At 40.3% G+C, this 14,659-nt stretch overlaps 1 protein-coding gene across 3 annotated transcripts in view; it reads right to left on the reverse strand.

Moving 5' to 3' along the window:
- Positions 1-14,659, reverse strand: part of FAT3 (FAT atypical cadherin 3) — a 617,414-nt gene that overhangs the window by 180,098 nt on the left and 422,657 nt on the right. For all 3 annotated transcript variants that reach the window (XM_089656533.1, XM_089656524.1, XM_089656517.1), the window contains exon 10: positions 3,966-8,039. In XM_089656533.1, coding sequence (XP_089512659.1) covers positions 3,966-8,039 — 4,074 coding nt within the window. The remainder of the gene's footprint in view (positions 1-3,965; positions 8,040-14,659) is intronic.

Genomic DNA, 14,659 nt, shown 5'->3' on the forward strand with positions numbered 1-14,659 from the left:
ACAAGGCCTTAAAGTTGATTAAAGCAACAAAACCATGACAAAAAAAATGTAGGGCTCCAATGACAGCTGGACTTGTGTTTATAAAGCCATTTAACCTTGGCACTCCCATTGGTGTGTCGCTGACAGGCCAGGGAGCCCTCAGTTAACATATGCACCGCTAGTTGTCATCACAAGCATAACAGACTACAACACAGATTACTTTACAGAACCTTCAGTGTTCTGTTCCCTGGAGGCCAGATTCCTGTCCTGGTTGTACCAGTTCTACCTCCTGTTATTTACATACACTCCGTACAATCTGTTTATGCATTCACTGGAAGCCAAAAGTTAAACAGTTCATCTCTTGCACTATGCAGAATACCAGAATCCCGGCCCGTTACTGCAGATCAAATTAACATGTTGCCTGCCAATTTCTACAGAGCATCCAGGTGCAATGAATCAACGGGAGAACTCTACAATCTCCACTGCTTAATCTTGATGTATATTTTGTTTAAACAAGCTGCCAACTCCAGCAGCATAAACTGACAAGGCTTGTAAAAAAAAAAAATCTGGAGTTTATTTTTAAGTGTGCCATATATTGTGGTACGTCTTTATGCTATCAAAGTATAAAAAAAATAAAAATAAATGGTCAGTCAACTTTAAAATTTTTCAATTACATGTGGAAGCTGATGGGCTGTAATTATGCCCTTCTTTTAAAATATCTAGTAAAAGTAAATCTACATACTGTATATACACATGAAGATATATTATAAGACTTGCCAGGATGGATATAAAAGGCTGATAGAAGAGCTGAAATATGTATCTTTGTGGGAGGAGGTGCTACTCTGGGATCCCTACTGTGATGCACACCTGTGAAGTTCATGATATTTTGGTCACATAGGGGTTGATTTACTAAAACTGGAGAATGCAAAATGTGGTGCAGCTTTGCATAGAAACCAATCAGCTTCCAGTTTTTTTTTTGTCAAAGCTTAGTTGAACAAGCTAAGGTTAGAAGACAATTGGCTACATGTAGAGCTGCACAAGATTTAGCACTTCTCAGTTGTAGTAAATCAACCCCATAATGTTTGCTGAAGGGAAGGATAAGCCATCCCAATCAGTAACCCCTCCATTTGACACAAATCACATGACAAAGCCCTAAACATCTCAAAATGTAGACAGCACCAAAGGAGAAACTAGAGAAGCATTTTTTTTATGAAAAGGTGTTTCAATCCTGCTGCCTTTGAATATTTTATGTATCCCTTTGGGACCAGCGAAACAGCTTTACGTTAACATTTTAATGTGGGAATACTTTCAAGGGGCGAGTTCCTGTTTCTTTGTACTGTTGGTTAATTGGTGAGGGTCTCACTGGATACCTTTGCTGCCACTGTGCTATTGCTGGGTGTCCAGTGCATCACTATACCTTTAACCACTTCCATACCGGGCACTATTACCCCCTTCCTGCCCAGGCCATTTTTCAGGTTTCAGCGCTCTCACATTTTGAATGACAATTGCGCGGTCATACAACATTGTATCCAAACTAAAATTTTATCATTTTCTTCACACAACTAGATCTTTTTTTTGGTGGTATTTAATCACCACTGGGGTTTTTATTTTTTGCTAAATTAACAAAAAAAGACCGAACATTTTGAAAAAAAACACGTTTTTCTTTGTTTCTGTTATAAAAGTTTGCAAATAAATAATTGTTCTTCATAAATTTAGGCCGAGATGTATTCTGCTACATGTCTTTGGTGACAATAACCCAAATTAGGATGTATTTTTTAGTCTGTAGGAACGTTATAGAGTTCACAAACTATGGTATATATCTGAATATTGATCAATCCTGAAGTACTGACAGCCAATCTAATTTCTTGAGGTCCAAGAATGTCAGAACAGTACAGATATCCTCCAAATGACCCCTTTTTGCAAAGTAGATAGTCTGATATACTTCATAAGAGGCATGGCGAGTTTTTTGAAGTTGTATTTTTTTTCTCATAATTTTTCGGAAAATTAAAAAATTAAAAAAATAATTTTCACTATTTGTTTTACATACTGTCACCAGTGCAGTACAGCGTCATCATATAACTGGCATGGCGGTGATCATGGACACTGACTGGTGACAGTATGAAAAAAAAATATTTTTTTTCGTATTTCACTATGACCAAAGTAGTACAATGTTACCATAGTAAGATTGTACTACTTTGGGGAAGTGATCAGTATTTTTTTTTTTTTTACACAATTTGCTTGTAGCAAAGAATTACTTTTCTATAAGCAAGCATTTACCTGAATGACATCGATTCATGCAGGGTTTTTTTTTTTTTTGTGTGTGTTTAGCTGTGATTTGGCCACAGCTAATCACATGACACATCTGGGCTGTGATTGGCCCAGCTTGTGCATGTGATCGCTGTGACCATTCACAGCTAGACACACTAGTATACAATGGATGGCATGAATGAAGCCATCCATTGTATAAAACTGTCATGTGACCTGCTGTGATTGGTCACAGCAGGTCACATGGTACCAGCAACGGGGCCGGTACTCAGATCTGTCATCAGCCGTGTCCGAGGTACACGGCCGGTGACAGATCGCGCTGCTGCGCGGCTCTGCAGGCGTGCAAACTGCGCATGCCCGAAAGGACGCCGTATGGCATCCACCCGGAAAGGTGAGGGTTTTTTACGGCCGCCATTCGGCCATAGGCCGGGCGGGAAGTGGCTAAGAAGGGGTGGGCTCCCTCCAGGGATACCTGCCCTTAATCTATCCATTATTATATGTGTGTCCCAATTCAGGAGATTCTTAAAATTATAGAGTTAGGACTGCAGTACACTTGGATGCCATGACGTGGCCTCTGCAGCTTATGCATATATTTGAAAATGTGTGCATACTAAACCCCTTGGTTTTAGGGTGAACTGTTAGACAGGGTTAATTTGGTTTGTTGCAGGTTGACTGATAAGTGAGCTGCAAATTTTTGTTTGTTGGTTTTTGAGTTCCTGTCTGCACTCTCTTGCTCAGTGACGTCTTGTGCCTTAAGAAGTAAGTTTACTTTAATGGACCAATCCCCCTCCTGCATATACTCAATTTTCTTTTACTCCCTACTGCTACAGGAACAAAAAATACTCAGTACTTTTGGGTATGGTGATCATGTGACCCCTTTGCTTTTGTGTGGCAATGCTGGTGCTTGGTGCTTTCAGCTATATAAAACCTGTACCTTCTGATTATGACATTGGCTTTTTATGTATTTCCATAAGTGCACAGGTGAGATCAACAAGACAACCAGGCCTCTAGCTGAACCCTCTATGAAAATTAACAGGAAAGGTCTGATTACCTTCCTCAGTTTAAAGAATGAGATCTCTTCTCTGCAGTTGGGCAAACAAGCATGTGTGTACTTTATTTACTCTTTAATGGATCTGAACTGTGGAAACTGTGCCTAAAAAAAGCATGCAAAGGTCAAGGAGCTAATTACCAGACCCATTACTGGCTTACTATGCATTGCTCTGATTGTTTCTATGTGTTTCTATGTGGAGGCAGCCATCTTGATAGTTATGTAGGGCTTTGCTTTCTCATGTCAGAGCTGCCCCTCTGATGATTAGTGTGGTAATATTCAAGAGCAGCAGAAAAGGTGCAGAGATCACCGAATGACAGAATGAATGAAGCGGTAGCAAGGAAAAAAAATTGCTCTTCCGGTACAGCATCCTCTCCGGTAAAGAGAACAGTGAGCAGCATAATAGTGCCATCACCAGATCTTACTCCAAATTTCATGAACATATCAAACACAAACAGCAGTGTTTTAGATAATCTCACACTGCAGATAAACAGCTATGGGGGTTCAAGGACCCGGGAAAGAAACTACATTGCTATTTTTAAGGTGGAATCCAAGACAAATGGTCAATTTAGGTACTGCTTAAGCATATTTACATTTCCAGATTTAATTTTAACACTTTAACTATTTAAATCAAAATATTTTAAACTTTCCATATAGAAACAAAATTACTTACCTGTAATATGGTAACTGACTTGCCGATTAATATCAGAGGTGTCATCGTCCCAAGTACTGAGTATTGCCACCACCTCCCCTGGAGCATCACTTTCTTTTATAGATCCTTTGTGCACTTCCTGCTCAAAGACTGGACCATTGTCATTGACATCTGTGATGGTTACTGAAACAATGGCGGAAGAAGAAAGAGAAAGTGTTTCTCCAAGGTCAGATGCTACCACAGTAAATGTGTAAGTTGGATTTTTCTCATGGTCTAGTTCTTTAAGTGTGCTAATCCAGCCATTATTTGAATCAATGGTGAATGTTTCTAGAAGTTTGCCTTCTTCCCGCTCAGAAACAAGGCTGTAAGTGACTTGTCCATTGGCTCCCCAATCTGCATCAAATGCCTTCACTTGCATAACATTGGTTCCTACAGGCATACCCTCCATTATTACAGCCTCATAGTGTGTGGAGTCAAAAAATGGTTTATTGTCATTTAGATCCAAGATCTTGATTTCTACATCAACGGTTATTAAGATGTCCACTTTATCCAAAGGTGCACTGGCTGCCACTTTGAAATGGAACACTGGTGTTGTTTCATGGTCAACTTTTTTGTCTAGTTTTAACATTCCACTCTCTTTGTCGATGATAAAAATATTATCCTTGTTGTTTTCAGGAAATTCACCGTTGACTGTGCTGAACAGTGCATCTTGGACTGGGGTAAGCTGAAAGGAATCTATGGTAGTACCTATCACAGTATCTTCTGGCACTGCGAAGGTGTACTGATGCTGGGTGAATGTAGGTAGGACAGTTTCTGAGGGGACAACATGAATGTACACAGGAATAAGAGAATGTTTCATTGGTATTCCACCATCCACAGCTTTTACGAAGAAGGAAAGCACCGTATTTTTCAGCTGGTTAAAACTGCCTTTTGTAACCATCCAGCCATTGTCTGGATCGATTTCTAGAAGGTCTGCTACAGACACAGAGGCCTCACTGTAAAGCGAATAAGTAATCCTGGAGTTTGCTCCATCATCTGCATCAAATGCTTGGACCTGGGTGACAAGGTGACCCTTCTCGACGTCTGCCTTAACGCTTGCTCGATATTCAGTAGCTTTAAATTGTGGAGCATTGTCATTTTCGTCTACAACTAGGACTTGGACTGTACAGAAGGCAGCTCTCCCTCCACCATCCACAGCACGTAGAAATATATTGATGTCCTGCTCAAGTGGATTCTCTCTGTTGAGTTTCTCTGTTGTAACAATTTGCCCTAACGAGTCAATGTAAAATCTATTTTTGGCTACGTCGTTGATTATTGTGTAGGTAACATGCCCATATATGCCTGAATCTCCATCGGTTGCTTTGACATAAATTACTTTGGTTCCAACAGGAGCATTCTCTCTTACTTCAGTCACATAAACACTCTGTGCAAAGACAGGACTAAAAAGATTTGCTCCCAGAATCTTTATGTGCACCTGTGCTGTACTGGTAAAGAGTCCATCAGAGACAGAAATATTTAAACTGTGCATTGGCTCCATTCTTTGCTTGCGGTGACTGGACAGAGTGATGACACCACTTTTGCTATCCATAACAAAGTTCATGCGATCATTTCCAGAAAGAATGCTGTATTCTAATCTATTAATGTCAGTGCTGTCTGCATCAGATGCTTGGACGCAGGTGACAAAATGTCCTCTTGGTGCAAGCTCACTGACGTAAGACTCATAAATCAACTGATTGAAAATTGGAGGATTGTCATTTAAATCTGTTATGTAGATCGTAACTAGCACCTCGCTGCTGAGTGATGGGAAACCATTATCCATTGCCCTGATTTTCAGGATGCTTTGCTGTGACACCTCATGATCTAGTAGTCTAGCTGTGAGTATTAACCCGCTTGTGCTATCAATATGAAATGAATCAGTGTTGTTGAACATGTCCTGAACAATCTGATATCGTATAACTTTATTATTGTCAGAATCTGCATCTGTGGCGACAACTTGCAGGACTGGTGTCCCAATTAAAGAGCTTTCTGAAAGGGTTGCATTGTATGATGAAAACTGGAACACTGGAGGGTTGTCATTAACATCATTGACACTGATGTCAACGATAACCTCAGCCCGTGCACTGGTAAGTGAATCACTGGCTCGTACAGTCAACTTAAAGTATGGGTTTATTTCAAAATCCAACGGACTCACAACACTTAGCACCCCAGTGTCAAAATCTATATTAAACTGGTTAAATGGATCTCCATCAACTATTGTGTAAATAATTCCCTGCCCTTCTGGGCTTGTGGCATTAATACTTAAAAAGGGTGTGTTCATTTCAACGTCTTCATTTACCATAGCCGTATAAAAAGCCTTATCAAATACTGGCATAGCTTTGTTGACAATGGTAACTGGGAGCTCAATGGAAGCCAACAGAGAAGGATCACCAAGATCTTTGGCTATTATAATTAGTATATACTCCAAGTTGGAGATGTCAGAGTCAAACATTTTCATTAATGTCACACTGCCATTCTGCCTGTCAATTTCAAAATGGCCATAGTCATCTTCCAAATAAAACGTTACCTCTCCATTTTTTCCCTTGTCTTTGTCTATGGCAGTTACTTTGTAGATGAGAGTCCCAGGTTCAGCATCAACCTGTACAGCAGCATAGTATGGAAGACCTACAAAATATGGAGCATTATCATTTATATCTTCAATATTGACCTTGACAACAACCCGTGCCACACGGAGATGATCTAATTCCCGACTTGCTTCTACTACTAGCTCATAAACCTCCTCTTTTTCTCTGTCAAATGAGATTCCTGTGGTTTGGATAACTCCAGAAGTAGACTTGATTTTAAATTTATTTCCTGGGTTCAATATTGTATATTTTATGGGCTCGTTGAGGCGGTGACCTACTGCATTCACCACAGCAATTTTTGTAACATTAGTGGTGTTTTCTGCTATAGATGTTGAATAAAAGTCTTGGGTGAAATGCAGACCACTGTCCATGGCTTCTTTCACTAATATGGTTACAATGGCAGTGCTATAAAATTTCCCATCTGATACTTTGACCATTAGCATGTAATGATCTTTCGATAAACTGCTGTTTTTTACAGTAATCACTCCACTGTTGGAGTCAATTACAAAGTGGTTTAGGTTTCCTTCAGTTAGGGAATAACTCAGCTCTGGCGGAATGGCTAAATCAGGATCGCGAGCACTGACCTGTAGGACTTCAACACCGGCATAGGTTGGTAGAAGTAACGTTGTTTCAAATACTGCTTCTGTGAACACTGGAGGGTTATCATTGACATCACTTACATCAATAGAAACTTCAACTGGACTTTCGGCAGTGAGTTGGGGACTTCCACTATCTCTCACGTGTACATGAAAGTGGAAATATGCTATAGTTTCATGGTCCAGATAGGCTATAGTCCGTATAGCACCAGTGCTGGAATCCACAGTGAAGTACTTTTTAGCTGTTGATTCGACAATCTGGTAGACAAGCAAGGCATTTTGGTTGCTATCAGCATCGGTTGCTCTTATGACCAATGGAGATTTATCCGAGCTCCTAACTATGCTGTTGATTGGGGCTGCTTCACTGATACTACCAATATACTGAGAACTGAGGAACACCGGTGCATTGTCATTTTGGTCAAGAATCTGGATATTGACTGTGATGTTGGAAGCCATGCCTGCCATGTTTGTAGCTTGAATGATGAGTTGGTAAGATGGTATTTGCTCAAAATCAAGTGCTTTTTGAGTTGTTATAACTCCAGAATAGGGGTTAATTGTGAAGGCTCCTTCGGCATTCCCAACTCTGATCTCATAAACTAGCGTGGATTGACTTATTGCTGACACTAATACAACTGGTGTTCCTACATCCACATTTTCCTGAACCTCAGCCTGGTACTCGTTCTGTGTGAACTTTGGGTTTGAATTGTCAGACAAGGACAGAGAAATCCTCACAATGGCAGCAGCAGAAAGAGGTGGACTCCCACGGTCAATCACTTTGACAGACAGCACAAACTGACCCATCGTAGACATGTCTGGTTCTTTGGCAACAGTGATGATGCCCAATACTGGCTCAATTTTAAATGTGTTTGCAGTGTTACCTAAAAAGAAAAAAGATAAAGGTTATAGCATAAGATACATGACATCAGTAGAAATATTCAGCTATCCAATTTTGTGGCGCTCAGACACATCAATTTATATATCATGCTCAGTACAGCTTTAAAACACAAGGACGCTCTGTTACAAGATGGATAGCAGGCTACTGTGTGTCACCCATGTTAGATGATTTGCTTAGTGAAGTGTGAAGGATCAGGTCACTCATGACAATTTGTTACAGAACTGAACAAGCAGTTTATTATTTGCAATTACATTATAAAGACACGTGTGCACTTTACTGGAGCGGTAAGGCAATGCATGTGGTGCTAAATAAGTACTTCTTGATTTATTTTATTTATTTATTTTTTACAGTAAGTTTCTTTCAGAAATACACCCTTTTTACTGCACAGTGCAACAAAGGACAACGTGTGTATTGCTGAATCTATAATATGGGGGAGAGGGGGTTAACAACCTACCAGTTTCTTGTCATTGCAAATTATTATTATTATTACTATTACAGGTACTTATAGAGTAATATTAATAATAATATTTGGGTATTAGGAGGTATGATATAGGTTGTCCTCCATTTGATATGAGTGCTATATATTCACGTAGCTCAGTGTGCTTCTGTTAGCTCTGATGAAGTGTGGTCTCCCCTAGAAATGCGTAAGCCTCATATTCGTATTGGACTGCATTTATTGGATCAGTGATGTGCCTTTTTATTCTTACGCTTGTGAGTTTATTTGATTTATTTCAGTAAAGTGGTTTTATGGTAATGCAGGAGGCTGGTGCACCCTTTCTTTGTCTGTTTTATTACAGTCTTTAAGGATCTCCCCTATCTGAAGAGGGGAGCAAAGCTTGTTCATCATCAGACGTTCGATGGCATATCTGATTTGAAAAGTACATCAGAAGCTTCCCCTTCGTATTTCTGTGAAGGACTTTCACATATGGACTAGCAGGCTGGCCCTCCTTTAGTGCTGATGTTTTATTTCAGTCCTTTAGCACATCTTATGTCTTTGTGAACTGAGCCTAATGGCTCCTAATAAGTCTCTGAAAGAGGAAATGTGAGAAAAGTCCACGCAGCCTTAAAACTCAACAAATTCAAATTCATGGAGCAGCTGCCAAGCGGGGAAATAAATAAGAGGAATTCAAAATCCAATGGGGCATTAATATAGAACTCCAGAGACCTAGCAGTAGTATACAGGCCAACAAAATCCCTGTTTCAGCTCTTCATTAATTTTCTATTTTTTTTTCTGGCTCTTATTTTCAAAATTACACATCAAACAAAAAAAGTTTCCCATTGCACAGACACAGAGGGAGTTATTAGTGTACAGAGACAAATTCACTATTGGAATCCGAGCTGAAATTTCAAGTACAATGTCTACAAGATAAACTAGCATAGTGCTGGCTAAACCATATCAGGTTCAGTAACTGATCACTGTCATGGAGACTCTAGTCTTCTTACAAGTGCAAGAATTAACACTAATCTCTGCATATATTGCTACATACACTGAAGCATGCATTTAAAGGATCACTCCATTGCTTATATTAAAGAATAAATGCACATATATATGCAGGAAAATGTATTTATTTATTTTTTTATTTTTATTTTTTTTGTAAATGAGCTGGAAAGCAATGCAGCTGCAATCAGTGATTCACAGGTACCGGGAAATAGACCATAATATAGCAGCTATTATCCTTGTGCCAGTTACCATCACCATGACTAGTGCACCCGAGATAGGCTCATCCAGACCCCACTACACCACCATTACCCTTCCATACCAATCCCCTTTACTTACTATACTTACAGAAAACATAACACCAATTTTGGAGTAAAATGGCCAACATGGCCTTTTATTAACAAATCAAATTTAAACACATCAACCATTCCTTATAACAGAAAACATAAAGAGTTGTCATTGGTCTTTGAAGGCACCCCCAAAACGATCCGAAATGCACCTGCGGACAACCATATTCCACTAGGCCTCCAGCCGCAACCAACCAGCTCAGAGACAACCATACCGTCCGCAGTGCAGCACCACCACCTTCCAGTTAAACCTTGGTTAACTGGAATGTTCCCGGGCACACCATACCAACGATGGGTCCCACACCATTTTTGTACCTCCAAGATAAGAACCGCCTCCAAAGACCAACCACCACCCAGGAACCAAAATAACCCCCCCCCCAAGAGGAACACAATACTCACCAAACAGGGAGGGCGGGAGGGAAGCTCTCTCTCCCATGTCCAGCTCCAACTGACGCCCCTCCCCAGGACACCCCACCCTAAAGTGCAGAAGACCCCACCTACACTCTCCTCTAGCAACCAGATCCCCCAGCTATCCTTTACCAACCCTAATATCATCATTAACCCTTACACGTCTTCCTTCCCACTCTGGGCCTAGTCATGCCTGCCCTGCGCTAATTCTTTTCTTCTTTTATCGCTGCGGGCATTTCTTTAATTTTAGGCATCATATACAGCAATGATTTTCTATTATAATTAATATTTATACTTTATTTATCTATGCTTATGATGTGATTTAAATGTCATGCCATGTTATATAGTACCAGCCATACCATATCATATAATTTTCTTTTTTCTTTTTTGTTACATTGTTTCACCAATCATTTCTACTGTATATATGCATCTGTGTTGATTCCATCTAATTCATTTTATTTATTTATTGTTCATTCATGCTATTCCCCTTTTTTCCCCAACATATGTTTTATAATTATTATTTAAACTTTTACTTTTATGCATTATTATGTTTTGTCCATCTTCACGTCACCCCTTTATTTGGAGTTTGCATATATCCACATGACACCGCTACACATACTATTCCGCTCTGTTCCCGTTCTCTTGTCAATCTTCCCCTTCGTGTTCCTCTGTTCCTTCCTCTTTTTCTGCCCATCATTCCTCTCTGTTCCCCATATAAGGTTCCTATCAATGAGGTATCTTATGCTTGATGAAGGAGTTTGCCGGTCTACATCAGACCTTGCGCATGCTCAGAAACGCATTGCAATTTATGACATCGGACGCCGACGCTGCTCCAGACTTCACAGTGCGCCATTGCAGCAACACCACATGGGGCTTTTCTCCCTCTTCAGGCCTCCCCACTGTCTTGCCTGCACACATCCACACTGTGGTTTACCACCTAGCGATGAGGCGGTCTGAATATCTGTTCCATATGAGCCTGCTTGTCATTTTAAATATGTGAGTTGCTAACTTACTTATTTCTGTGTTTCTTCTTCGGTGGTTCACAGGTACAATGCCAAGCTCCTGCAGACTATTCCTCCAGCTGTAGGTCTGGGTATAATGGATGTAGTATGGTGCAAAAGGTGGAGTTATCCTTTCACATGCATTTTACACATTTTTTTTTTTTAAATCTAAGTATAAGTGATGGAGAAGCTTCAAGAACACAGATTTTCTTTAGAGAAAATGTGTTACAATGTCACAAAAAACACATGTTACATGCGTTTACTATTTATTTTAATTGCAAAATGTACTAGATGTCTTACGTTTAAGGCTCCTTTCACACAGTTGGACCATCTGTCCATTTTTCATCCATCCGTTGACGGATGAAAAACGAACAGCAATATATTTCTATAGACCAATGGATGTGAATGGATGATCAGCCATTTACCATCCGTTTACATCCATGTCTGTTTCGGTCCGTTTTTTTAAATAGACGAGGGTACGTCCAGATCTGTTGAAACAGAACGAACCTATATAAACTGATGCCAACCATTTACATTAGTTAAGTTTACGTCTTTTTTATGCAAGAAACATTTTTTTGTTTATACTTTTGTCACCTCTGATTGGTCTTTGCAACAACTAATAAAAAAACGGAAGCAAAAATAGATGTAGACTGGTGGAAATTGATGTAAACTGAACTGATATCAACAGATGTAAACTGAATTGAACTAAACTGAAGTAAACTGACATAAACTGAACTGAAAACTGATATAAAAACTGATATAAACGGATGTAACTGAATTGAACGAAACTGAAGTAAATTGACATAAACTGAACTGTAAACTGATATAAAAACTGATATAAACGGATGTAACTGAATTGAACGAAACTGAAGTAAATTGACATAAACTGAACTGTAAACTGATATAAAAACTGATATAAACGGATGTAACTGAATTGAACTAAACTGAAGTAAACTGACATAAACTGAACTGAAAACTGATGTAAAACTGATATAAATTGAATCCGTTTTTTCTTTGATAAAAGCATAACTGAACGGATGACTCCTGTGTGAAAAGGGCCTTGTGCAGTCATACATGGATCTAAATTCGGCCGGTTTAGCAGTGACCAGCTGAATTTCGATCCATGTATGGTCAGGCTGTTTGTACCAAGTCAATCTATCGATCAACTTGCGCACAATCAGTCTGTTGGGTTTTTACCGATCAATCAGTGGTGTTGCCTGCTATAGCTGTATTTTGACAGATGAGGAATGTGGAAATATAGCATTGGACCCATAGGGTTATCTTTCTACATGCCAGCTTTGAGATATATTTTACCCAGTATATATATATATATATTCTTATTAAGTTAAAATGGTTCTAAAGGCTCAAGGTTTTTTTTACCATCCTGCATTCTATGCATGAAGGTAAAAGACCTTCTGTGCGTAGCACCCCCCCCCCCCTAACACTTACTTGAGCCCATTTTTAATCCAGTGATGTCCACAAGAGCCTCGGTTCTCCTGGGACTCTCACTCCTGATTGGCTGAGGCAGCAGTGGGAGCCATTGGCTCCCCCTGCTGTCAATCACAGTCAGTGAGCCGAAGGAGGGCGTGAACCCGAACCGCTGCTCTGTGTGTGAATGGACACAGGTGCCCCTATAGCTTGCTACTTGCTGTGGGGGCACCCAGTAGGAGGGAGGGGAACCGAGAAAAGGAGGATCCGGGCTGCTCTGTGCAAAACCACTGAACACAGCAGGTAAGTATAGACATGTTTGCTATTTAAAAAAAAAAAACAAGACTTTAGTATCACTTTAAAATATCACCCAGAATGCATAATTTTAACAGCTTCCCGACCGCCCTTTTAGCAGATATACTGCTACAGGGTGGCAGTCCTGAAGAAGTCACGTGCAACGTGACGCAATGCGTCGACGGTACAGCGTGGTGACGCAGCTTCCGGTATGACATATTTCTGCCGCGGCGCCATCTTTGAATTCCCTACATTTCATCTCTATACACCCTTATATGGGAATGCCTATTGAGGTCATCCAGAATGTGAGTGCAATTGGTTTTATTTACTTTGATCTATAATAAAGCTGTTTTACACTATGAAGGTTTACTCTTTTACTTTATGGGCCTGCTGAATTGAATATTCTTCAAGTATACTTGTGCCTGTCCATCTACTCACCTGGAGGGGCTTCTAGTGAAGATACCTGGCTGGCATTATACCTGTTACAGCCTTCAAACTAGACCACCAGGAGTCTTTATATCAGAAGGATCAAGGAGAGACCATAAGGCTTTATGGCCCTTAGGGGTCGATGAGTGGAGGTGAGAGGCCACTGCAGCCATTTTTTGGAGAGCACCTATTGGTGGGTCACGACCGTTCATGCATGATATAGAAGATTGGAGCACTGCAGCTGTGTCTACACATTCACTTACATGATTGGACTTGGTTATACATTTGTGTTATTTTTGTTGCACATGACAAGCACCTATCCCTCCACAGGGATCCACGTACTTTTAGGTTACAGTCCCAATTGTGGGGACAAAGGGTCACGTTTATTTGATCCCTCTATGGGATTGGGTTCACTTTAGTCACCAATTAGGTCTGATGTGACCTGAGTTGTGTTTGGAGCACATAGTGTCACCGTTATTAATTTATCTATTATATTATTATTTGTATGGTATCTGGGACTGAGAGCTACACCATCTTTTTCAGTAATAGGTACTGAGTGTTGTATTGCCTCATCAGTACCTGCTTTAACCCTTGATTGCCTCACTGGCATGCACTGTATAAGGGTTGCAGAGCACTTGAAGAGCAGCCCCAATCACTTGAAAGTGACAAAAAATATAACTCCTGCCACGAGCGTGAGGCAAGGCTTCAGGGCTATGCCATGTGTAAACCCCCAGCCATTGCCTCTGCAGCTCTGGTTGTGGGCGGTAAAAACTCAGCTCAACTATATGGTTTTATTTCCCCACCAACCTTGTGTGTGATTGAGCCCTAAGAGTTTTTCACCAAATGCTAAATCAATTTTGCCTACATAACACTGCTCCATCCCTAGTAAAGAGCCTTCTCTTTTCTTACCATCCCTTTGCACCCCCGTAAAGCTTTCCTACTGAATTTGAGCCCAACTTTCCAAAGTTGTGGCCATAAGAGGGACCCTAAAAAAGTGATAAGTATTAGGATTTGTAAATTTTAGGACTCTGTGCTACCCCCTACCTACCTTGCTAGGCAAGGTGACCGAACCACGTACCAAACAACCAAGAGCATATCCCAATTCTTGCCCAGTCCCATCAAATGGAGACAAATATTATTAGCACAGTCTTTAAATTCTGAAATGATTGCACTCTCTGTTTATCTCTCCCACCGGTACACTCCCCCAGACCACAAAGAGCGTCGCCTGCTGTGACATTTAGAAAATGTCAGTGATTTCACA

The sequence above is a fragment of the Staurois parvus genome, unplaced genomic scaffold, assembly GCF_062004578.1.
Source record: "Staurois parvus isolate SC_StPar_1 unplaced genomic scaffold, SC_StPar_1.0 ptg000027l, whole genome shotgun sequence".
NCBI lineage: Eukaryota > Metazoa > Chordata > Amphibia > Anura > Ranidae > Staurois > Staurois parvus.